Source organism: Piliocolobus tephrosceles, chromosome 4 (assembly GCF_002776525.5).
Source record: "Piliocolobus tephrosceles isolate RC106 chromosome 4, ASM277652v3, whole genome shotgun sequence".
NCBI classification, from domain to species: domain Eukaryota; kingdom Metazoa; phylum Chordata; class Mammalia; order Primates; family Cercopithecidae; genus Piliocolobus; species Piliocolobus tephrosceles.
The window spans coordinates 146259028-146284607 of NC_045437.1; the positions used below are offsets into that span (position 1 = coordinate 146259028).

The window sequence follows — 25580 nt, forward strand, 5'->3', positions numbered from 1 at the left end:
TTCAGGAACTATAGATGAATAAGAAAACATGCTGCAAACCTCAAGGTGCCGGAGGGCATTGTGAACATCAGTGCACTATGAGCATAAAGCCTGGGCTTTGCAAAGGGACCTGCAGGTAGTAGCTCCCTAAAGAGTAGATCAAGTCAATTACCATGTTATTCATTTACTCTAGCAGGAAAAAAGCTCTCTTATGCCTCAGGTACACAAACCTGATTGTTATTAACATCTTTTTCCCTCCTCATACTCTCTCACATTTGTTAATGTCAGGTAATGGAGAGACTAGGGCATCCATCTCCTGATTGAAAAAAAAAATGACAGACTATTATTTCTAGGTATGAAGGGCCACTCTTCCCCAGGAGCAAAGAGAGAAAGAATTATTTGGTGCTAACTCTGTGGCTTCTCTGTCTAACTCCAATAAGCTTACTACTTTCTCACCATTTCCAATCCCTTCCCGTCTATACATGTTAAAAACAAAACAGAAATTCATGCTGGACTTTCTGGAACAAATGGTGCAAGCTCTGGTTAATGCAGAGAATGAGTCATTAAACTGGGGCATGTGTGGAAATTAGCAGGGAAACGCCTTGGGTGTCCACTTCATCCCCAGGGAGGAAACAGTAAAGGTAGCTCACCCATTTGCAATAGCTTTAGGATCACAGACCACAGTTCACCAGCATTCAACTCACCTTCTCCTTGTCTTTCATTTCCTCCTAGATAGACTTGCTGTTTTCTCTCAAAGACAATCTAAAATGGTCAACATTTGGAAACCACCAAATCCTCCCCACCTCCACCTCTTCCTTCAAATAGGAGACCAGCCAGAACTGAGGTAAAAGTCAGTTGAGAAAGGGACGACAAAATGGTGGAAAAAATATATCTCTTTCAATGTCCTCAGTCACAGACTAGATGAATAAATTGAGGTTTCAAGAAAAGTGTATGGTGGGGAAAAGGGGCACTGTTAGATAAAGGATGCTGTGATATATTAAACATGTTTACCCTGTACTCCAGACACATGAAGAACAAACAGAATTAAAAGAGAGAAAAAGAAATGTACAGAAAAAAGTAGAACATCCAGGGAGGACGGAGAGGAGAAAAGCTTTATTTGTGTCAAAGGTACCTATGTGTCTGTGATTTTGTATCTTGGAGATATCCCATTTAATTGCTGCATATCCATCAGGAAGTAGACAGGCTTGAATAGCATGTTTGATCTCAGACCTAGCCACAGAGGAAGAGCAATACCATTTCAATATGCTAGCTATCTTCCAGTTATGTAGGGTGTTTTTGTTTCTTGCTACCCTAAAGACAGGACATATGGTGAGTTAGAAGAAAGAGAAACACAAGTCAAAGACCTGGCTTAGTCCTCAGAATTTCTTTTTGGCGCTTTTATAACATGGTAGCTAAGAAGAAGCAAGGGGTTTATGGGGTGTACATGGAGCTCTCTGGCAATCTTAGAATTTGAAAACCCTGCCCTCCTGAGCCTTTGTTGCTGACCTATTGATTTTTTTTTAACTCTGCAACATGAGGCTGCCTTCCCTAAGGCTGAAGCTGTTTTGCCTGGCTAAGGGTTTTTTCATCCCTTTATTGAAATGAAGACCTATCATGACCTGTTTCAGTGGCAGTTGCCATTTGGGACAACACTGATGTGGGCTCTGAATATTTTTTAGTCATAGGAAGGAACGCTGCCTTTAGGTTGAAATTGGAGGGAAGAAGTATTACCTGAGCAGTTGGTACTTTTCCTATTTCACTGTCCTCGTTGCAAAAATTATGATCCTTCTGATCAAGTCCTGTTCAATTTAGTTTGTCAGAAGGACGAGTTTTTCATCAGCGGCTATGTACAAATCTCCCCAAATCTCTCCACAGAGCTCAAGAGGAGTCTTTCTCCTGATCCACTACCACTGTATTCTTGGGCTCCCCATATACCCTTTTCTCCACCCAGGCTCCCAGCAAGTAAAGAGAACCCCCTTATGTCCTCACCACCCACATCGCAGAAGCTTTAGGGAGTATTCTCAGGACCCTTGATTTTTGAGGAAAACTAGCTGCTGTTCTGGGCAGAACAATGGTGACAAATTCCTTCCTGCTGTTCATCCTGTAAATACGCAGCCAACTTTTTCTTTTAATGTTGGTTCTTTACTTGTCTATATCATTCTGAAACAAAGCCTAGCCTTTCCCTGTGCCTAAATTTAATGAAGTTTTGGCTCTATTTAGTCCATTTCTAAGGCTTTGGAGGTTATTAACTTCACAATTCTCCATCACAGTTGCTTCTTCTCTCTCAAGTTTTCAGAGGAAAGCCCTCAGCTTTCCACAAAAGAATTAATGGGAAAACTTTCTCTCCAAACCCCTCCATCACTTCGGTCTATCTAAGCATCCATCCCTCTTGTAGACTGAAATTCAGCATGGTACAGCATCCCTGTAGCCACTATTGCTAAGGATCAGCTTATTGAAGCAAAATAGACTCTACCTCTCATTCCTAAGTGATCTCAGTGGTAACAGAGTTTTAAGGATTCCTGTAGACTAGATCCTCACCTTCTCCTGCTTGGCCTTCTGTACCTTGTGGGACTTTTTACTTTGGGTCCATGCAGTATGGATGTTGTGACTTTAGAATAGTTTCTCAAAACGAAGCTGTAACTGTTATCTCACTTACATGAGATAGCTTATATCATGGGGCAAGTATGCCACCAAAAACACTCACAACAGTAAAAGGATGAATTATTTCTAAAGCTCTCCCAAGCTGTAAAATTATTTTTTGTATAATTTTCCCTTCTGATTAAAAAACATAATGCTTAGCACTATTAGCAATGTCATCAAATGGTAAAGAGTAAAATATATATATATTCAGATATTCAGTGTGAAGTTGAATTCCTTTGTTAAATTTGCATTTTGGAATAATAGTAAGAATGGATAAGGGTTATTAAGCACTTATTTAATGTACAAGATACTGTGATAAGTGCTTTATATGGATTATCTAACTCTCACAAGAACCTTGTGATGTATCCATTATTTCTATTTCCTATTTACAGATAAGGAAACTGGTGTTTAAAGAGGTTTGAAAAATAGTACAAAGCCATCCAATTAGCAAGAGACAAAGGCAAGGCCTCCACCTATTACAGTTTAATTCTAAGTAGATCAAATAACCAACTCATTAAGTCTTCTCCTTTTCTGTACCCCAACTCAGAAAGCTGCCACAACAAACCAGAAGTAAACTAATTGCAATGGTAATTATCTTTCATCTAAATTTCTTGAGTTAGCATGAAATAATGTTGACTCATCAGTCTCTTATGTATACTGGAAATAGATATATATATAACAACTAAATGTTACCAAATGATTTATTATGATTGGTGCTAAATTACAATGCATATGAAATGGAGTCATTTATGGAAACACATAAAAATAGTTACCTATTCTGTAATTATATTCACACAAGAATCTGAAATATAGTTTCTGTTCTTCCTTTTAAAATATATCCACAGAATGACTTTTGTAGTTTTCACAATACAATTTTACAATACTGACACTGCACCTGTATCATTTACCATACTATAAGAACTAAACAGAATATGAAAGCAGTTAATAGCAAATTAATTTTTTTATATCCATCAATGAATCCAAAGAAAAGAGTAGTTTGCTTCCATTGGCAGTGAGAATAGATGGTAGTAATTTGCAGTGTAGATATTGCATACATAGATATGCATGTATATATTTATATGTTGCTCAGGGCTGTTCCATCTATAGGCAGTTGCCTTCTGAGTGAACCAATGATTGCCAAAATGATGTGCAATTCCATTGGGACAATTAGTAGTATTATTTTCCATTATGTTTTTCTCGCAAAACAAATAGGTAAGAAAGAAATACAGCAGGCTAAGATCTACAGTGTTACATCCCAAGGTAAAAACAGTTACTGAGTTATTAGAGTCACAGTAGTTTATGTATATTTGCTATTCACAGACTGCAGACTTTTTGCTGAATAACCGAGCTGCTGAGAACTGACGACATGTAGACATGCATTCATGTGAGTCCATAATTAATGATGTTTATACTGTAATAAGCACATTCATTTTAACACCAGTCAGTAAACAAATTCCTTTAAAGTTTGAGCTAAATCTGCTATCACAATTACACACAAAAATAACCTGTAAACAATTTGACATTACATTTATGTACAAGTGAACTGTGTTGGAAAGAAGAAGAGGTAATTTCATTGGGTGTCACTTGTTATTCATCAATGTGCAACAAACTGACCCAAGTCATCAAGTGCTTGAATGAGGGCAGGAAAAGGTAACATAAGCAAGGCCCCAGTAAGTCACCACTCAGCATTAGTACCAGCAAAATTCAGAATCCTCTATTTGTGGTAACATCACATTCATTGCATCAGAAACAGATGTCATGAGGAGCTTGATAATCCCTGGTCAGATGCATTTGAGATTTCCAGGTAACCTGACCAACAGGGTCTTTAACTCTAAAAGTGTAAAGGGTGGTGTTGATATTATGTAAACACATCAATTTAATTTGGACAAATTATTTTGCTGGTTAGGTTCGACCCAGTGCTCTGGTTTTGAAAGACATGGGGAAGAGGAATTCAACTAAGATTATTAAGTTCCTTCAGCGAACACAAAGATTCCTGATTTTACAGACTAAGCTGGGAGTCATTGCCAATCTCAGGAGTGACTCATTTGAAGCAGATTCTGTTAACAGATTACAGAGGGACTCTCTGAAGTGCAGCTCCCCTAAATTTGTGTTTCTGTGTGTTTTAACTAGAATACCTTTCCAATAATTCATGAATCAATTTTCTTAGGGATAAAAACAGGATAATTAATGAGAGATTTTGACATCTGCCACCCATGATTTACAAAAATACATTAGTTTGTCCATCTCTAAACTAAACAGAATGTTTTAAGACAAATTATCCTGATTCAACTTTCTCCTTTGGAATTAAAAATAAATAAATAAAATAAAATGACAGAGGAACATGAAGTTAGGATGATGTAAAACCTCCCCTCTGCTCCAAAATTTTGGGGAGAAAACAATCACTCCTTCAAATGTTCTCAAACCTAATTAGAACATTTCATTGCTTTAAAAAAATGGATTTTCTTTCTCATGTTTTAAGACAGCATCTGCAGAAGGCTGGTGAAAAAAGGATTCAGTGACCGTGCTTGATTAGTTTACAAGTGCTTCTGACAGATCTCTGGGAGGAGGGATCTGTGCTAGGACTGTCAGTTGAAGGCATGGGCTTGTGTGCATACAAACTGATCCCAAGGAGCAGCGGGGAATCTCTGTTTGCACAAGTTGACTTTAAATATTTTCCACATCCCCCAATAATATGCAAAGCACATGGCTATGAATGAGTACAAAACTTACTGTATCCTTAAGATGTCCAAAATTCGGTCATTTGGTTGTTATGTCTGTAGAATGCCAAAATAGGTAAGTAAGGTTTTCTTGTATTTGATTTACATTGTTCTTTCTGTGAGCAAGTATTTGGGTACTGTATAAACAGGCTTTAAGGGTTATTTGCAGGAGACTAAAAATTTGTGATTATTACAATGTGCCCTTGACCGTTAGTATCTATTTACAGTATGCATATTATAAATTATTTACTATAGCTTTAATAATTAAACAGATAATTAGCTGCACCGACAAATCATATAGGGACACAGGAACCCTCATAAGTTGTAAAGTGAAATTAACCAGGATATAATAAATTAACCAATAGGTAAGTGAAGCACCACTAGGACAATAACCATTGAATTTGTGCTATCATAGACCTACATTTTTCTTTTTCTTCTTAAACATTATGACTGTTCATTTGGTAGTGTTTGGGGTTTTTTCTGTTTTTGTTTTTGTTTTTTTTTTGTTTGTTTGTTTGTTTTTGAATGAAGAAGTTTGAAAACATGTAGTTTGAAATTCCAACAAATGGTTTGGATAAGAGAGCCAGTTTTTACAAGTTTGGTGTTTCCTTAAATGCACTCTTTTTGGTTTATTATCCATAGATATTAAATCTAAATATTTTGTTAATGTTCTTGGCACCATAAATAAATATATCCACTTTTAGTGGAAGAGAATTTTGAAAATTAGAACTATATTCGACCATCTAGGAAACCATATATAAATTGTAATAATAATAAGTTCTCCAAACTCAAAATTCCAAAATTTTAAGCTATGAGCTTTGTTCATGGGTGTATACATATGTATAGCTATATAGATATGTGTATATATATATATACATTAAGATAGATGTACACACATATGTACATATATACACATAATTTTACACATAAACACATACAACACACATAAATATCCACACTCCTCACACACACACACACACACACACACACTCACACACATGCACGTATTTCGGTGAAGTTTCTTTTCTAAAGCTGCCTCTCTTTTTCCCAACTTATAAGAGTAACAATGAGATGCTGAGGGCAGTTAATCACATTTGGACTTTTGACCTGTCTTGAATAAAACACTGAGACTGTTTAACAAGCCAAAAGATGAAAATAGCAGAGACATAGATACACTCATATATAAGCACACATAAACATGCTCATACACCTATTTTACTTCTCCTGAAGCTTGCCCTAGTGACCTGTATGCAGCACAGCAAGCAATTGCAGGTGTCATTTTCTCCTGACCTGGAAGCTAGCTTATCATGGTGAGTTTCTTAGGATGTCAATGCTCACCAGATACTTGTTCTACAACATTATTGCCCCCTTGAAAATTTTTGTGGCATAAAGTACAACCTGTAGCAAATCTGCCCTTCCTTTACCTCCTAGGCAGATGCAAGTCTAATGGCATTTGCAATTAAATAAAACTGATGACTTTTAGGAAGGATGTCAGACTGGGATCCCACCTTGTTTAGAATAAGAGAGAGTAGAAACAGGCAAAGTTCAGAGAACAGAGAGAATAGGTTGTACAATGAGATGGTTAAGCCAGCAGCCTTTAGAGTCTAAAAAACTCAAGAGGAAAATCTGGCTCTGCCACTTTTTAGCTATGAGCCTTTATGTGCTACTTTATCTTTCTGAGCCTCACTGACCTCATCTGTAAAGAGAGGATAGTGGTAGGGCTTACTTCATTGGATTATGATAGGATTAAATGAGATAAGGCATGAAACGTACTTAGTAGAGTTTTTGGTACATAATAATAAATCTGTAATATATATTATTTATAACTTGATACATAAACCATAATTCTAGAATATTGATCAGAACTACATACAGAAATAATGTTAGTCTAGGATCTGAATGAACTTAATTCAAGTTCTTTATTCCAAATTTGATTGCTTAGACATTATAATGCTCATGACAGTGACCTATATATGGTATGTACCCAACAAATATTTGCTGGATATATGCATAAACGAACAAATGAATGACTGATTTAAACTTTCTGGGTCCTTAGTTTCCTGTGTATAAAATGGAATTAGAATGACCCTATCATTATTCCATCCCTGGGATGTTGGTATGATATTAAAAGAAAAATGTCAAATCATATCAGACACAAATGTGCTTTGTGTTCTAACAACGTCACTACATATAAACTAAACAATAAGGCTCAGTAGCCAGGACTTGTGCTTAGACTTTGTCATGTTTGGAAACAAGGACATGGGAGCCCCCGCTGTGTAAGTCTACAAAACATATTTTCCAATAAGATTTTATCATCCTCAGTGAGGGAATATTCAACTCAAAGTAACAAAGTGTATGATAAGCAGTTACAGACAATGAAATCATTGGCCTGCTCTAAACACTTTCTCCCCCTTACTGGTTTCATTTCTGAGAGCACCTTGTGGTCTACTGTTGATCAGCTTGGGAAACATCTTTAACAGGATCATGTAAACTGAAAGGGATCCCAGAGTGCTTCACAACAAGCACATTTAGCTGTTAAAAGATTGACAACATCACTGAAGTATAATTTTTCTGAAGCAGAAAGACTGAAGTAGAAGAAGACAAGACACATAAACTACAGGCCTTCCTCATCACTACCAGATCCCTGGAAAAAGTTTCCTATTTCTCTAAATCTCAGCTTTCACATGTGTATAAAGAGATAATTACGTGTAACTTCAAATAATTTCCATACATATAATTCCTATACATATTTAAACTGGTTCTGATTTTTATTTTTCTATTTTATTCTATTTCTTGACCTGGAAGACTTCCATATATGGTACAGAAGAAAAAAAAATGCCTTGACAAATTTAAACCCATGCTTAATTTAGAGTTTCTCAAGCTAAGCACTATTGACATTGTGGGCTGGATAACTTTTTGATATGGAGAGCTTTCCAGTGCACTGTAGGATATTTAGCAGCATCTCTGGCCTATACCCATTAAGTGTCAGTAGCACCCCTCAAATTATGAAGCAAAAAATATCTCCAGGCATTGCCAAAAGACCTGTGGGATGCAAAACCACCCCTGGTTGAAAACCACGGCCTTAAATGCACATAACCCACATGAATCAAGGAGAGTTTCCTGAAATTTTTCTGTCTCTCACCCAAAGGTATAGATATACCACTGACCACTGGCTGCAATTAAAAAAGACTACTGATGATTAATGTGTATTTTGTGTCTATTTTAGCTTTCAAAAATACATTCTTTTTTTGAATAAGATGCCACTCTTCACTATATACATGGATATGAGTTTGAATTTTCCCCAGAAAATAGTAGTGTTTGCATTCCACATGAGGAGACCAGCTTTCCTTAACATTCTCAAGGACTGACATCCACAGTAAAGACAAACTATTGTGCTGAAATAAAAAGCTGTTAAACTATGTAACCAAAGGCTTTTTCCATGCACTCAGCACTCCCACACACATTATCCACTGAACTGACATAAACCTAAAAATTGCACATGGTCATGTGCACACTCACACATGCACACTGATATAATTTGAAAGCAACTCTCATTACTTTATTAAACATCAGTTCTGCTTCCATTTATGATGGATGGAGACCACGTCAGCAGGAAGAGAATATAAAGTTATGTTGATTTTTCACTGTGCAAATGCAGGTAAATTATCTAAAGGTCAATTCTAAAAATAAACTGATAAGATGGAGGAGGTTGCTGGAGACAAGAGACTTAATAAACCCTCTGGGTGGCATATAAGTGCTTTTACAAAGCTGATTAACAGGAAGATTACCTCCGCCCTCCTCCAGGACAAGCCCTTGATAGTTGCTAGGCCAGACACATTTTTCTTTATCCTTTTAAAAGTAAATTTCCTAAATAATGCAAGGATGACAGTCTGGGAACTTAACATTTTTTACCTAATTGGCAACAAAATTTGTTCATAAACAAGAGAAACATTTTTGAACATTAGGAAGCCAGGACAGAAAAGGAATCCCACTTAGGAAGCAGAGGAGAGAGGGCAACAAACTGAATCAAATTTAACCATTTTTGTTTTAATCTTGGCCAGTTTAACATAATTAGTTGCTCATGTTCAACAGTTTCATTAAGCATTCTTCACTTTCCTTTGGCAATAATATTTACTCAAATATTCACTCATGATCATGACAAGTGTGATCTCTATTTTTATCTTTCTTATAATGTGGGAATTTGGTATGTATCCAGTTATTCTGTTAAATGAATAGAGTCAATTGGATCATTGAAACCCGTTTGAATTCACTCTTTCTTGCTTTCTTTTTCTTTTTCTTTTTTTTTCTTTTTTGGCATTTATTCTCAAACATGAGTTTGGCTTCAAGTTTTTAGTTAATGTCAGGGTTCAGGATCTTCAATTATCTGAGAGCTTCATAGTCCTGATTGAGTCAAATTGGACAAATTTAGCAGTTCAATGGCACAGGATTTGTTTGGTAAAATGTAGCTGAATTCACTAATCATTCCATATTCATTTTGGTTATATTTTATGTGCAGTTAATGGAATCACCTTTGGGGCCATATACATCATTAAATTATGGATCACTTTCAATTTCCTCCTACTCATACTAAGTAAGGGCCTAGAAATAAACAACTCTCCTTGGGAAAGATCATTATTTTTATTTCTTGTTGGGTATCATTAGAATACATCTCACTCAGAGATATGCTCCCATCTACCCAGAGCTAAGACTATAATAATGCAGGTTTTTATTTTGGGAAAAAAACCCATACACATACACACACAATATGGAGAAAGGGTTATGGTTGACATACAGCAGATGAAATGGCAAAGAATTCATGAAAATCTATTCTGCCCTAGTCTTAGGATGTTTTTCTTTGGGTGTTTTCTCTTAAGATAATGAATAATGCATGCTTTGACTTATTGGTAGTGGGAAGGAAGTTAGAGAAAATGAGGAAATGCTAAGAAGTAAAGGAACTGTTGTTCTCTGCATATTCCCTAAACAGCAGAATTTTTCAAAATAAGGTCTATAGACAATCTTCATCAAAATTATTAAGGAGACTAGCTCAAAATACAAATTTCTTGGCCCTGCTTCAAGTTTCCAAATCAGACTCTTTGAAGATAGGTTGAAGGCATCTGCATTTTTACAAGTGCTACACATGAATTTTATGCATACTGAGTATTAAAAAACACTGTTAAAAAGCTTGCAATGGAGATCACTGGAAAAAGAATCTCCATTTCAACATATACAGCAAGATGAGAATAATAGGCATTTCAAACAAATAAGCTCTGTGTTTGCATCACAAGGCTGTGATTATTAAAGTTTAAGACTCTATTCTTTCAGCAGTGGTAGAGAGCAATAACCATTTCGTCTGAAACCAGAATGATGAAGGCAATATAAATCAAACCTATTCCAGCAGGTTTCATTTGGTCTAATTCCTCTGCAGATATTAATCATTATACAGTTCTATACAAATGACATGTAACTCCATTGTAACTCAGGATACAGAATGTTCACTCTGGTTCTTTCTCTAGTGTGCTATTTTGACAATATAAAAGAAAATAAATAAATTGAAAACGTGGGGCATCAAGATTGCAAGACGCCAATAATACCAAGACATTAAAGAGAGAAATGGCCCATGCTAAACCCGTAACCCAGCATGCAAATTGGCAAAAACGTTTATCTGCCAAAGAGTCACCATAAGGAAAAATGAACTCCCTTTGTTTTTCTTTTGAAAATTGGTGTGTCAGGTGGAGGTGACAAAGAATTCTTCCTAAAAATTCACAGAAAGAATCTTTTTTAATTCTAGTAAAGATCATCTAGAAGACTAAGGCTAGTCAAATTCCATGGCATGGTATATAGTGGCAGAAAATACCAGCACTCAAATTCACAGATCCACACTATAGTAGATACAAAGTTGGAAGGCTGGAATTGCAACAAAGGAAAATGTATAAGAATCAAAATTTGGTTCCCATTGTGGGAGCTGGTGTCAAGTAATTTTGCAAAACACCATACATGCCTTCCTTTTGTCTCATTGGAGCATGTTTTGTCTGACACCAACAAAGGATACTCAGAGAAGAATCTAAAGCCCAGGAAAGCAAAAGTAATCCAGAAGCACAGGAAGTAATGGGGCCCAGAACAAGCAACACACCTGTGCCTATGGATAAAGATTCCTCTGAAACGAACAAGGCTAACTGTAAAGAGAAAAGTTCCATGTCAGCACCCTTTAATAAATGTGTTCCCCCAAAATGAATTGGTTGGAATAGATACAACTATGAAGGAATAAAGAGCAAAGGGAAAACTTATTATTTGTGCATTGTTTCCCCTTTTATTTTAATTCACCATGCATGCATATTCAGTAAGATAACTGTGCCTATAAATACAAAGGATAACATCAGTGCATATATTGGAAGCCACTTCACTTCATTATTTTTTGACAGCATTTCAGTGCAATTTTTCCTAGTGGAGGAAAGAAAATCACACTATGATCTAGTAGTTTTATATTCCTGTCTTCCCCTTTTCCTGCTGAATGTGGATCAGTTCATTTTTGATAGTGGGTAGAAGGACTTTGTAAATACGTTTCTGACTTTAGACGACTCACATACCTTTAGAGAATGATCTCCCCAAGCTCACTGGATTTTAGTGGGATTTCCCAGAAGTAATCTAAGTTGGGGCTCCACGCATGTGATTCCCCATTCATTGTATCCATTTGATACTACTAATTTCTTTATATTAGCAATTTATGGCCCTTGTCATAACCAATGTTCTAGAAGCAAACCACATATATTTTTTGTTCAGAATTAAACAAAAAGTTCTAAAAACTATTTTAACTTCAGGGAAACATGCCTGAGTCACAGTGACTACCAGAGTTACTAGAGCATGTACTCTTATAACTCACTTACCCAGAACTCATTTCCAATGTTGCAGGCTATCTGAACCTCACTTGATAACTCCACTCAAACTAGGTACTTTAAGCCTCCTCAGAGCCTTTTACTGGCCAGGTCTATGTTCATCTCTATACCAACACTCACACAAATAAACACCATGCTATTGTCTTAGTTACTTGAATATTTTACCATGGGATGGGTGCCAGCCGAGAGGTGGCCCAAAATAAAAAATATTGCTGTTGTGATTGTTTTAAACAGGTTTTCTATTCTAGCTTTGTTCCCTGGGTATATAAGGAATGTCAGAGCAGAGAAAACTGGTGACAGGTCAGGGGTCAGAAGAACACTGCCATTAACACTCCTTTTGCAGTGTTTAATTTCCTGTTTAAAGAATGTAGTAGAAATATTGGGTTGACTATCATCTTAATTCTTTAATTCTTATGAGGGCATCTCTCTATCTTGAGGCCATTACAGTCAGGTCTGAAATTTAAGGAAGTTGGAACTTTGGCCATTTTAGTTAGACACCAAAGTCTTTGACAGCACTTCCAGTGACAACACAATTATCATATGACCAAAGTGAGTTTCAGGATATTTTCCCCAAACTCAACTTCTTGACCCATTAAGCTCTGTGATTCTTTGCAAGATCTTCTGTTATTAGGATGATGGTATTTTCATGTGCTATCAAGAAACATCGAAAAGAATGAAGACATACTGGTAGGCTTTACAAACAAAGCTATGTTGTAGTTAAGATCAAATATCTGCTAATATATTAATACAGAAAAGAACATCACTTAAATTCATAAATTATAATTATCTTGACAACTCAGCTCCCAAGATATACTTTCTTTTTCACTTATGTAAAACTTTAAACTCCATTCAAACCTTCAGGAAAGGAAACCTTAGCTGAGCCTGTCATCCAAGTGTGAAGGCGAGAATTACAAAAATTCAGAAAAATATTCATATACTAATCATCACTAAGAACAGAAATCAAGACAGAACCTCTTACATAATAAATGTGCATCAATGAAAGATTTCAAAAGGAAGAAATTAGTCATTGTTTTCCTCCTACAGATATCATCCAATTGCCTTTATTACCTGTGATACACATACACACATGCACACACACGCAATAAAACAAATTAGGAGTGCTTGGCACACAATTAATAATTGACAAATCAATTTTTGGTTACCACTGAAATGCATGAGGAATGCTGAAAATAAAAACTGGTCTTTCCACCTTCATGTAGCACAAGTCTATAAAAGAGCTGTTGGTACCTTAGTAAAATACAGAGTTACATGGATGGATGGCTATTAACGGTTTCTTTTTGGCTGTGTCTATACCGGTCAGGATGTAACTGAAAAAGATTGTTTCATTTAGAAATCTGAAACCTTAACTTTGGAGCTTCAGTTACCTTGTTGGGTTGTTACAGACATCATAAAAATGACACAGCTAAACCCTAGCATGGGCACAGCCAAACCCCGAATCCCAAAGGCAAACAAAAAAGGCTACCAGCAAGTAAAAATGTAGCTTCGTAGTTTAAAATTTTTATAAGAAATTATTAGGTTGTATGTGGAATACAACTTTCTCTAAAACGAACAAAAGGCCGGACCCTTATTCGAGTACTGTGTATTGTCCTTAGTTCCACAACAACACAGGAACATAGAACTTAACGTGGATTACGTGGAAAGGCCACACTATTAAACTGTGGGCAGTAAGAATTCTGAAAACATGGAGAGAAAGGTGATAATTTAGTTCAGGGTAGAGAAGGCTGAGTATGGGGTCATTTAGCAGAAAATTTTGCGAATACGAATGTTTGATTTTTTAACACAAAGAATGTTTGACCAGCTCTCCTCATCCTCTTCATCCTCTCTTAATCCAGACAAAGAGCAAAGCAGTTAAATGGAGCCTGAGGGTATTAATTTCAAAATAAGGAATATAATTTGTTGATGATGAGGGTCATTTGATGTTAGAAAGCGTTGTGAAGAAAGGTTGGGAAATCTTCCCAAAAGAATTTTAAGAAAGAGTAAGAAGCTCATCCATCTGAAATGTTCTAAGAGAGGGCTGCTGGGAGCAGGAGTACAGCCCTTGGGATGTCTAGGCCCTGGCATCGTGTGCGTAGTGTGTATATACATACTTAGTTGTGCTTATGTTGCACAAATACTCATGCATACGGAGTCAATATAAACTGGCACATATAGATTTGAGTGAAAAGTCATATAAATCTGCCATTCCCCCCTTACCCCATAAACAAAAGGAAAAAGCAAAATTTAAAATTCCAAACTTATGCCATTGGGCCAGATCCTTTTTTACCATACCCTCATTCAAAGGAGGGAGGTAGAAGATGAGAGAAAAAAACCCGGTTTGGGATAAACGATTCCCAAGGCCTCTCAGCTACTTTTATGTAGCTGACTCTCATTTTATATAAGATAGTTAGCACATGGGACCAAGTAAACAAACAAATAACTAAAAAAGATTTTCTTGTACTTCCACATCTAGAAAGAAATCTACCCTGTGGATTTACATGTTAAGGTGAACTAGGTAAAGTAGGCAGTAGTATATCAATGGACTATTGTGTTCTAAGAAATGTGCATCATTAGTTGTATTTTTTCCTTTAAAATATGAATTCCTTTTAGGAGGTTAATTTCAAAATGAAGACTTCTTTTTTTTCTTTTCCCACCCCCAGCCCTCCCTTATAGATGATACTTCCGTAAAAGTTCAGATTGCCAAGGATGTTTTCTCTCGGGAAACCGATCTGGAATTTTGATTTTTAGGAAATCCTGGATACATTTCTCCAGCTCCTCCTCAATCGACAGCTTTTCTTTAACAGCTTTTTTTTTGCTGCTCATGTTCGATTCCCTGGAGCCTGAAGTCAGAGTCCGGAGTAAGTCGCTTTTCCGTCGCATCTCTGACTGTTGGATCAGCTGGACAGGGCCCTTCTTGATGGGACGGTCCAGAGTCTGGATGTTGGTCTGGCGTGTCACGGGACCACAGATGACCGTCTCCTGGGGAGAGCTGGCCTCAGACTGACTGTCGCAGCTAGATGTGGAGAGGTCATTGCAAGACGTGCCACTCTCCCCTTCTTTGTCACCTTTGTCATTCTTGCAGCAGCAATCGCAGTGTGAGGGTGACCATCTGGAAGGCTCCCCTGAAAAGAAAGCACAGGACCCAAAGGATTAATGCCAGCCAGGTCAGTTGGAGTAGCAGTATAGCACTTGGACATACACACAAACACACATAAGAGAAGCACCATGGAACCATGCTTTTAGAAAAAGTGGGGTGGTACCCAGGGTGGGCTGCAACAGGAGCACCCAAAAGCCAAGTCCACGAGGGGAGGAAATTAATGATGGCATGCTATATAACAGGAAATATAGTATAATGCTTGAGCCCATGAGCACAGGAGTCAGAAATACCTAGCTAACATCATTTATTAAGCTTGTCACCTTGGCACATTCCTTAGATTTTCAGAGTCAAGTTTCCTCATCTGTGGTTTGAGGGTAATAATTTTCCTACTATCTGGAGTTATAAGAAGGAGTTAGATAAGTCAAAATTCTTAATGCAGTATCTCTCTCACAGTAAATTCTCAATAAAAGCTGGCCGATTTCCCATAGCTGATGGAAAGCTCCAAGTGACAGCAGTCAGGTACAACAGGAGGATGCTATCCAAGCAGAATGACAGTAACCAGGGAAGGGGGACTGACTCTGTGCCTGTCCCTATCTGGGTATCCCTCAGCTCCTTGGTCCTTAACGAAAACTCTGTTAATTCAGTAGTTTCAATTTCAGTCTCCATACAAGGAAATTAAGACCCCAAGAGTTTAAGAAACTTGCCAGAGTTTGTACAGTTTGAAAGTGGCAGAGCTGAGATTTGAATACAGATCTTCCAAGGGCCATAACCATACCAATTAACTATTTTATTCAGTATCCTTGTTAGTAAAATCTTTGCTTCTACTTCAAAACAATTTTCAGGTTATAACTTCTCTGAATTTCTTGTTAACCTCTCCTCAGACGTATTTGCTTTTTTCTCCTCTCTGAATTATAGTTCTACTTTGTAAGTTCCTCTATTATAGCACATATTACACATGGTTATATATCATATTAGCTACTAGGCCATGAGCTCCTTAATATAAGCAGAGTGAAGTATCTGCTGTTGTAATAGAGCAAATACACCAAGGAACAATGTAGAAATTCAATAAAAGGCCATATTATAACTTTTAAGTACCTGGATCTAGCCACACCTGAAGCTAGTCTTGCCAGTGAACTTTTCATTTATATGATAAACTATATTCTGTGTCATTTTTTAAGCCAATGTGAGTCCCTCTTCTCCCATTCCTCTGAGTCTTGACTCATAACACTGCATTTAGCAATTTGAAGGCAGAGCAATGTTGCAGATGCACAGTGGCTCCATGAACCAGAAGAAGAAGAAGAAGAAAAAAAGTCCACAATCATGGCACAAAACAACTTCCTAAAAATAAATTACTGCCCCCCACTTCCACCCTCTGAACAGCCACAGTCTTCCTGGAGTCATAAACTTAATACTATTTACTGATCATGTATTACATGCTGGGCACTTCTACAATTCTTTGTACTTAATCCATAAAAATAAAGAGAACAAATTCCTTTATGATATTGAGGACAAGGATAATGTAGTACCTTTATATAGTTTTAAAGGAGACCCCATTTTGGTTTACACCATATCTTATTCTCATGAATCATAGGTCACATTATATAGGATCTTACTTTATTGCCATTTCTAACACAGTCAAAGTAGAGAAAACTTAGAATGAAAACTATTAGGAAAGTTATGTCCTATCTTCTTGTATAATGCCTGTTCTTTACACACTAAATGATTTAAACATATATACCTACTTATCTCCATACAATTTTTAAAGAGAAAGTAAAACAAAAGTTTCTATAAATCACAACTCCAGAAGTATTCCTAAATTATACCCACTCTTTCAAGTCACTTTCTAAAATGTGACTGAGTAATCATTGTGTTTATAAAGCCGTTAAACTAATTGCAACAATCCAATTAGCCAAAAGGAATCACAATAGCAGTATTGTTCTAGTTATCTCATGCTATTATACATTTTCCATGCAATACAGAAACTGTTCAACATATACCAGCTGGTGACTGAAAATATCAGTAATAGAAAATGGTTTCTGTCTGCCAGCACACATTTTGAGGGCATCATTTTTTACCTTCACTAGGCAGAATCTGCTTCTGCTTCCCCAAACTCGGCAACCCCTATACCAAAATGACTTAACTGAGAAATGGTTCCAATGAATTGCGCTGAAGAAAAGTAATCACATCAAACCAGAGACAATCTGGTTTTAAACCTTTTTGAAAAAGTGCAGAAATTGAATTTAGCTTTTACAAAAAGAAAGAAGAGGGAGAGGGGAAATACAAAAAGGAAGAAGAGAAGAAATACATGCTGGGATACACCTATTACCTTAAAGCAAGATTACAAAATATTTTGGCCATAAACCCTGCTGAACCAGTAGAGAAGCAATTGCTGTGTCTTTTTGTCCAAGAGTCAATCACCTTCCCCATGGTTAAGTCATTTCATTCAATGGACCCAGAAGAAAACTTGAGTCTTCTACAAAAGGTTTTGTTTGGGTTTTGTTGTTGTTGTTGTTGTTATTTTTGAGACAGAGTCTTGCTCTATCGCCCAGGTTGGAGTGCAGTGCTGCTACGATCTCAGTTCACTGCAACCTCCACCTCCTAGGTTCAAGCAATTCTCCTGCCTCAGCCTCTTGAGTAGCAGGGACTACAGGCACCTGCCACCACGCCCAGCTAATTTTTTGGTATGTTCAGTAGAGAGGGGGTTTCACCATGGTCAGGTGTGTCTTGAACTCCTGACCTCAAGTGATCTGCCTGCCTCAGCCTCCCAAAGTGCTGGGATTGTAGGTGTGAGCCACCACACCCAGTCTTCCAAAAGTTATTTTAACAACACAAACACCATCATGTGAAGGATTTCTGTATATTCATGTGGAAAATTGCATGAAGTCCTCACTATGTGCCAAGCCAGGAACCTGCCAATGATGCAGTTATTTCCTTCCTGAACTGCTGGGATGATCATGTATTTAAATATCATGTGGGATCCTCCTGCTATCAAACAGAAGTATTGCTTTCTACTTATTCTGGGCACTATCACTATCAAAGGGAAATTGAACAACTTAATTCTAGTGGAGGTTGTCATGCTGCCGTGTTTCAAGATTTTATGAGAACATTTGACTGTTTTACTTGCCATTTATTTTGGCAAGATAATTTATGAGATGGCTTCTGAAGTCTATATATTATATTAAACCAAAAGAGAAAGATAGGATCAGAACGGCCCCATCCAGCTCATCCAATATTATAGGATTAATAGTATTACAGCCCAAAGGTAGTCCTACATGAAGAGTCGTTACGAAGTTTGAAAAATAATCAAACGTGAGAAGATAACCACCCCATATCTTTTCTAGGAGCACTGTCTGCCTCACTACTCTCTTCCCAAGAACCTAATTACAAGCAAAGAGGTTTTAAATCAGAACACAGAAATGACACATGTAAGCTCCAGACCCCTTTGACCTTGCAGTCCCACTGTGATGTGCTTACAAGTCTTGGAAAGTATGGAAAGATCTATGAAAGGTCAGTTCTGTAACACAAAGTATTCTAGAATCCCCCCAATTATAGCAAATAACGATCTCATAAATACCTTGGTATTTCAAATTGCAACGTATTTTGCTTCCAATTTGCTGAGGTTTCAATACTGGCTGGAATAATTCTCTCCATTTGGGGAGAAAATAGGTTACAATTGATTAGCCAGATGTGGGAAGAAAACCATTTCATTCCAAGAAAAGTCTGATTTATTGATATTAAAAAAGCAGGAAATCTATTGCCTGTTTGGGGAGTTATTATCTAGTTGCTGGTCAGAGAGCCTAATAGCTCTACCTTGTTTTTTAATAAGTCATTGCTGAATTTGTTGAATATGATTCTTGGTGCCTGCTGCATAAGAGCGGCTTGATAAATGTTTGATGAATAATCAATGAATGAGCTGAACACATATGTTGAATTGTATCAAGTTGATAACATGGCAGTGCAGGTCTCAGGTGCCAGAGTCAGGCTTCACAATTTGTCACCTATGAGACCTTACATAAATTAGTTAAACTCTCTGAGCCTCAGTTTACTCATCTGAAGAATAAGGCTGTTAATAGTATTCTCTTCACAGGGCTTTGAAGAAAATTAAATGAGGTAGCTAATGTAAAGGATGTTTCATAATTTGGGGCACACTAAGTATTCCATTTAGTTATACATCTTTGTTCTACTACAATCCTGACACTATTCCATATGAAGGAAACAAGTCAGGGGCTTGCTGTATAATTATAATGTTTTCATCAGTACACTACACAACTAATTCTTAGGTCTAGCTGGAATATCACATTAGTAATGACACTGATGTTACAGCTGGATGCATCAGGAAAATGTGTATTCAGTACTTAGTAATGTCTGCCTCAGCATAGGAATGGTGAGTGAGTGACCACAAGCACATATTGTGTGTGGCACATGGTATGTGAACAGGGGATGTTTTTGGAGAAAAAGGAGTCTTTACAGTGCAATGCTTAAAATTTCACAAATGGATGAGCTCTTCAGGATAAAAATTTACTTGAAAACACATCAAATAAACTCAAATCCAGCATGGGAAAGAATTTGCATTTTGGATTAAACAGGGAGAGGCAGGAAACTCAGTTATATTAAGCCCTAAATCTTCAAGCATTTTACAACTTAGAAAAACTGAGGACTAATCAAGCAAATGGTATGATTAGACTTGGCCCCTTCCACTATAGACCTCACTGTGTCAGTTCTTACTGATAAAGAAGAACTTAAACAGGAAAGACTACAGAATATTTCTCCTCTATGAAAAATTCAAACTGAGCTGAGTGAAACATGACTTAGCAAACTCACAAAGTGCTTATGCATTTTTAAAAGAGGCAGCTCTGCAATGTACCCACACTTCAAATTTTCCACCTGCTAATGGCTGTGAGCACAATGCACATCATTTACTGCAACAGCTGGGAAAACTGCTTTTCCCTGTCTTCTCTGTCAATGATGTAGGAGCCTGCCAGTCTGGGAGCTAGGTGGCCAGATTTAATTTATCGAGGCTGCTGAAAGGCTTTCTTGGTATCCCAGTTGAAAAGTCAATAATGGCCAAATTGATGTTTTTATAATTCTGCTAACCTTGAAAAAGATATTGCATACTGACAGATTGGGAACAGGCAGGCTATGAGAGCTTCTGAAAAAAGTGTGTCTTCAAGCTTGACAATCATCGCTTCTTGCTTGCAGTTGACCTTTTTAACTCATGAACAGTTGGCCTTGGAGGGGCCCAGTGGGAGCTTCTACTGAGAGATGGTTAGTATGGGCAAGAACAGACAGTTAAACTATCCATGCATCCATCAGAGTCAGTCAGGAACACAGGCACCCCACCAGTTACCTGAACAGCGAGAATTTAACATAAGTATTGGTTAGACAGATATGGGAGAAGTGAAAATGCAAACAGGTAGTAGTAAAGAGACAAAGATAGTGGCTACACGAGGTGGTTACCATTCTTAAGTCTAAGGAGACAAGTAAAAGAAGATGCAGTTATTAGAACCTTAAATCTTAGAGGAGGCATTGTGTGGAGCTTGGACCCAGACATCTGAAGAGGGCATGTGGCCTGCTGGTGCTGGTGTCTCTGAAGCAGCCTGGCTCTGGGGATTATAGAGGGGAAAAAAGGGAAACTGGAACCAATTGCTTTTGGAGTAAACAAAAGCTGAGTTGACGCTGATAGGAGCAAGCAAGGAATTCTTCCCATGTTTTAGTGTCTACTTCTAGCACCCCCTATTGACAGAGCCTAACAGAAAGCCAGCTAGGCAAAGGAAAAGTGTAGTTAGCCTGCGTGGTTAACCCAAATCCCAGTCCTGGCATCACAAATAGAGTATAAAGGGATGTGTTTGGCGCTGAGAGACAACACCTTAATAACCAGGACACTCCCTGCGAGGGATGCAAAAGAAATGAAAGACACTCTTGACCTGCAGGAATGTGTGCTCTACTGCACAAGCTAGGAAATGAAGATTAAAAAAAAAAAAAAAAAAATCACCTCAGTTCAGCTCCTGCCCTGCCAGCCATTTTTTATACTTCAAGGTTTTGTGTGTGATCTTCCCTTTACCAGCCATGCATCTTTCTACTTTCAAGCTAGCCTCAACCTCCTGCCCTTTGCTTTCACAGCACCATAATGTATAAACATGGGTGGGTTTCTAGGTTTATTGGCTTAATGTCTGTTTTCCGCACTAGACCGTAAGGGATGTGCTTGTTTCCTTCTGAATTCCAGACTATGCTCCAGGGCACACACAGATCAGCATGCCAGGGCGTATAGTAGCAGATGCTCATTGAATAGCTGCATGATAAATGAATGGGAGAGGAAGCCTGTTATGTACAGAAAGCAAAGTTTAGTTTAGAATGTGTGAAAGTGTGTGTGACAGAGTAAACCTTTCACCCAAAAAGAGAAATGGATTGAAAATTCTGACATGCAAAAGACATTAGAATGGAAAATATTTAGGCATATTGCTAGACAGTCAATGTACATATGACAAAAACATGCTGACCCAGAGAGGAAGATGGCAAAATCTACAGGCCTATCAAGAACTTTAAAAGTGTTTTACATTTATTTTATATATATATATATAGTGTTATATATATAAAATATACATTATACATAAAATGTGTGTATATATTATATATATATAATACATGTGTATACATATAAATTGACCATCACTCAGCAATTTATTAGTATAAACATCCCTAAAGCATTGAACAATTAGGTAAAAAAATTAACTTCCTTAACCATTTAGCCCATGGCTCCTATTTATATAATTTCCCTATTTGATAATGATCAGGCATACCCTCTCAGCTCCGGAGCTTCCACTGTTAGATTTTAGAGCAATGCGATGATTTGTATAACTGCCTTGCTCTTTTAAGTGTTCCTTGATGACACATGTATTCCACTTTCCAAGTAATTTTTGGTTTTTTCTTGCTTTCTTCCTCATTTTATTTCCTCATCTTAGTCTCAGCTGTTTTGGGCTAAGATCACACTTGATTACTTCTGCCCAAAACATATTTGTTTGCCTACTTCAGGTTCTGCAGCTCATCCTGATCCCTTTTCCTACTTGGTCCTCTTCATCCTAAAGACTTCCTTTTTCATTTTTCTTTTCACTGACTTTTTTTGTAAATTGGAACAAGTCTCTCAAAGCCTGCAGCTCCTCGCAATCAATATCTCGGCATCTTTTGTCTCTTAAAATGCAATGTATATGTATTAACTACAGAGTTTGTGTGTTCCATTCTTCCAGTAAAAGCCTCCTTCTTTCCCTTTCCCTATTTCACATTGCCCTTAAATGACTGTCAACCATGGTGGTGGTACTTCTCAGAGTACACACGGCACCCCCATATTTGAACAGAGTACTCCCCACCCCCTGACCATAATGGGTGATTCAGGTAAGTGCATGAGACTCAGGACGGGTGAATCCAAGTCCTCACTGGGACTGTTCTGGTGAAATACAGTGGGTCATATGTGCTCTACGATTTGGGAGGTTGCCAAGCTAGGGGTATGTGAGCCCAATTGCCATCTTCCATACCTAATGGGAGGACTTTCAGTCAGAAAGAAGCCAAGTGAGACAGGCAAAGCTGGGAAATAGTGAAGAGACAGAGACCTATATCTAGCAGTATTTAAATGGGCCCAATCCCTAGGTTTATGATTTTATCTTTTGGTTTAATCTATTGGGAGTAAATTTTATGTTATAACCAGAGTCCTGAACACTACATTAAATTCATGTAAATGCACTTACTATCTGTTTAATGCACCCTTTTTATCCTCTGAGCACCTATGCAAGTCTAGCACTAATACTGGTCAATGCTTTAGGGGACAGGCACTATTACTATTACTATTGCTAAGCTACTTTGTAGGTAACCTGTTTCTTCTCTGGAATGGTAACTGCTTTGCTATACCAGTCCCAACATATTTGACTAACACCTCAAAAGATGTACTGTAGCTCCCTTGCTACCTATTGTGCATTGTGATTCCAAAAGTGAAAAAGGTAACAGTGAACTCTTCCAAACCAGAAACTTGGTGAAATTCTAATAATAGATATTATTTATTGAGAACTTCCTGTGTCTTGTTATTGTGTTCAGCACTTTACATAATTTTATCTTCACAATAATCCTGTTAGTGAATGGTGAATTAGTAATAATCTCTTAGTCCGTTAGGATGCTATTCTTTTCTTTTCATGGAAGAAGAAACTGTAGCTAAAAGTGGTTAATTATCTGATCCAAAGTTACAAAGTTGACAAGTGGTGAGAATTAAAACTCAGATCTTTTTAAATACAAAGCATCTGCTTTTTATTTAGTGCACACAATATCCAAACATGAAAATTTTCTGAGAGATATTTAAAAGTATTAACAGAGTGAAAGAGTTTAAATATTGACGTTAAACATGACTGCCCCAGTGATTCCAGCCCTTCAATAACTTCTAAAAGTAACCAGCTATTTGAATAACTTAAAAGCTCAGGCTTTCTTAGGTCTTTTATCATTATATTTATATATAAAATTTAAGTTCCCTTCCCTCTGCCCATTGAAAATAATTGAAAAGGACTACCTGAAGGATACAGTGTCAGTGGTTCTCTTCCTGATGTGTGGGACATTTTGTATCCTTCCACCATTACTCAGTTCTATCAGGGCTTCCTTGGTAGCAATCACCAATGTGTGAAGTGTGCACTTAATTAGCTCATAAAAAAAAAAAAAAAAAAAAAAAAAAAAAAAAAAAAAAAAAAAAAAAACCCTTGCTAGTGAATTAAGATATAATATTTGCTAATATTGCTTAATGAATACTCAACAACCAACCAGTATGTGATATCTCCTCCAACAGGGAAAAAATATATGGCCGGGCAGGCTGGCTTATGCCTGAATCCCAGCACTTTGGGAGGCTAAGGCAGGAGGATCACCTGAGGCTGGGAGTTCGAGACCAGTCTGACCAACGTGGTGAAACCCCGTTTCCACTAAAAATACAAAAATTAGCCAGGCATGGTGGTGGACACCTGTAATCCCATCTACTTGGGAGGCTGAAGCTGGAGAATCACTTGAACCTGGGAGGTGGAGGTTGAAGTGACCAGAGATCGCACCATTGCACTCCAGCCTGTGTGACAAGAGTAACCAATCTACAACAATCTATGGTTTATTGGCAAATGCAAACTTAAACTTCTATTAATCCTTCTGGTTAAAAAAAAAAAAAAGTTAAATTCAGAGCAATTGTTCAAGAGCTACAGAACCCTGTGAATTTTGTGAGAAACGCAGGTGGAAAAGAACTATCTTAAAACATTTATGAGTCATAAACTACTTGGAAGAAGTGAGGGTTGACCAGAAAATGTAGAATGCATGAGAAGCACGGCCATGATAAGACCAATCAGGATGCTCATGCAGAATTTCAGTGCTGGCAGACCCACATGACCGCAGCAGTGGTTTGAAAAGAGAATCGTGTGAGACCCAGAAGAGACCTGAGAGGCCACAAGTGGCCCTCATTTTACAATGAGGAAACACAGCTTGGAGAAAGAAAGGGTGTCAGATATACAGCTGGGAAGGTGCAAAGCCACTTAGGCAGAAGGTAAATACAGCAAAATCAGCTGGATAGTGTTTCACATCTGGACAATCTGTCATCTGGGAAAAGGAATTAAAAAGCTCTGAAAAAGAGTCCGTTGTTGAATACAGTGAAGATAAACACAGGACAGGGTACTCTGGAGAAAGAAGATTCCTGAAATATGATCACATGCCTAATGTCCAGTAAGGCGAGAGAGAACGAGAGAAAGAAAGAGACTATGTATGTGATAAGACCGATCTACATTTATCAAACACCTATCCTATGCCACACATTTTACTTGTATTGCTTCATTGAATCCTTGAAATCAGCAAAGGGAGGTAAAAATTGCAATGCTTAATGTCTACCTCCTAGGGCAAATAGGTAGCTAGAGAAGAATAAATGCTCCCAGATGCCAGAATGGGTGACCTTCCATCACAGGGATTTACTCATAATCAAGATCTAAAAGACTTTCTTTTTAAACTGCATATATTTTTGGGAGAAGAATAAATCTCAGACATCTCAGTGTGAATTAGTTTATCACAGTACTCGGGCCCAACAGAGAGGGAAACCTAGAAACTCACATTAGTGATCAATGCCTAGCAAGTGGCAGAAAGAAGAAAAAGGAGGAGGAAGAGGAAGAGGAGGAAGAGAAGGGGAAGGGGAGAAGAAGGAGAAGAAGGAGAAGAAGAAGAAGAAGAAGAAGAAGAAGAAGAAGAAGAAGAAGAAGAAGAAGAAGAAGAAGA

General features: G+C 37.5%; 1 protein-coding gene across 3 annotated transcripts in view; it reads right to left on the reverse strand.

Annotated features, from left to right (window-relative positions):
* Positions 1–3306: 3306 nt before the first annotated feature.
* KCTD16 (potassium channel tetramerization domain containing 16) overlaps positions 3307–25580 on the reverse strand; it is a 317761-nt gene continuing 295487 nt past the window's right edge. For all 3 annotated transcript variants that reach the window (XM_023187760.3, XM_023187761.3, XM_031935408.1), the window contains one exon: positions 3307–15345. In XM_023187760.3, coding sequence (XP_023043528.1) covers positions 14891–15345 — 455 coding nt within the window. In that variant the 3' untranslated portion in view covers positions 3307–14890. The remainder of the gene's footprint in view (positions 15346–25580) is intronic.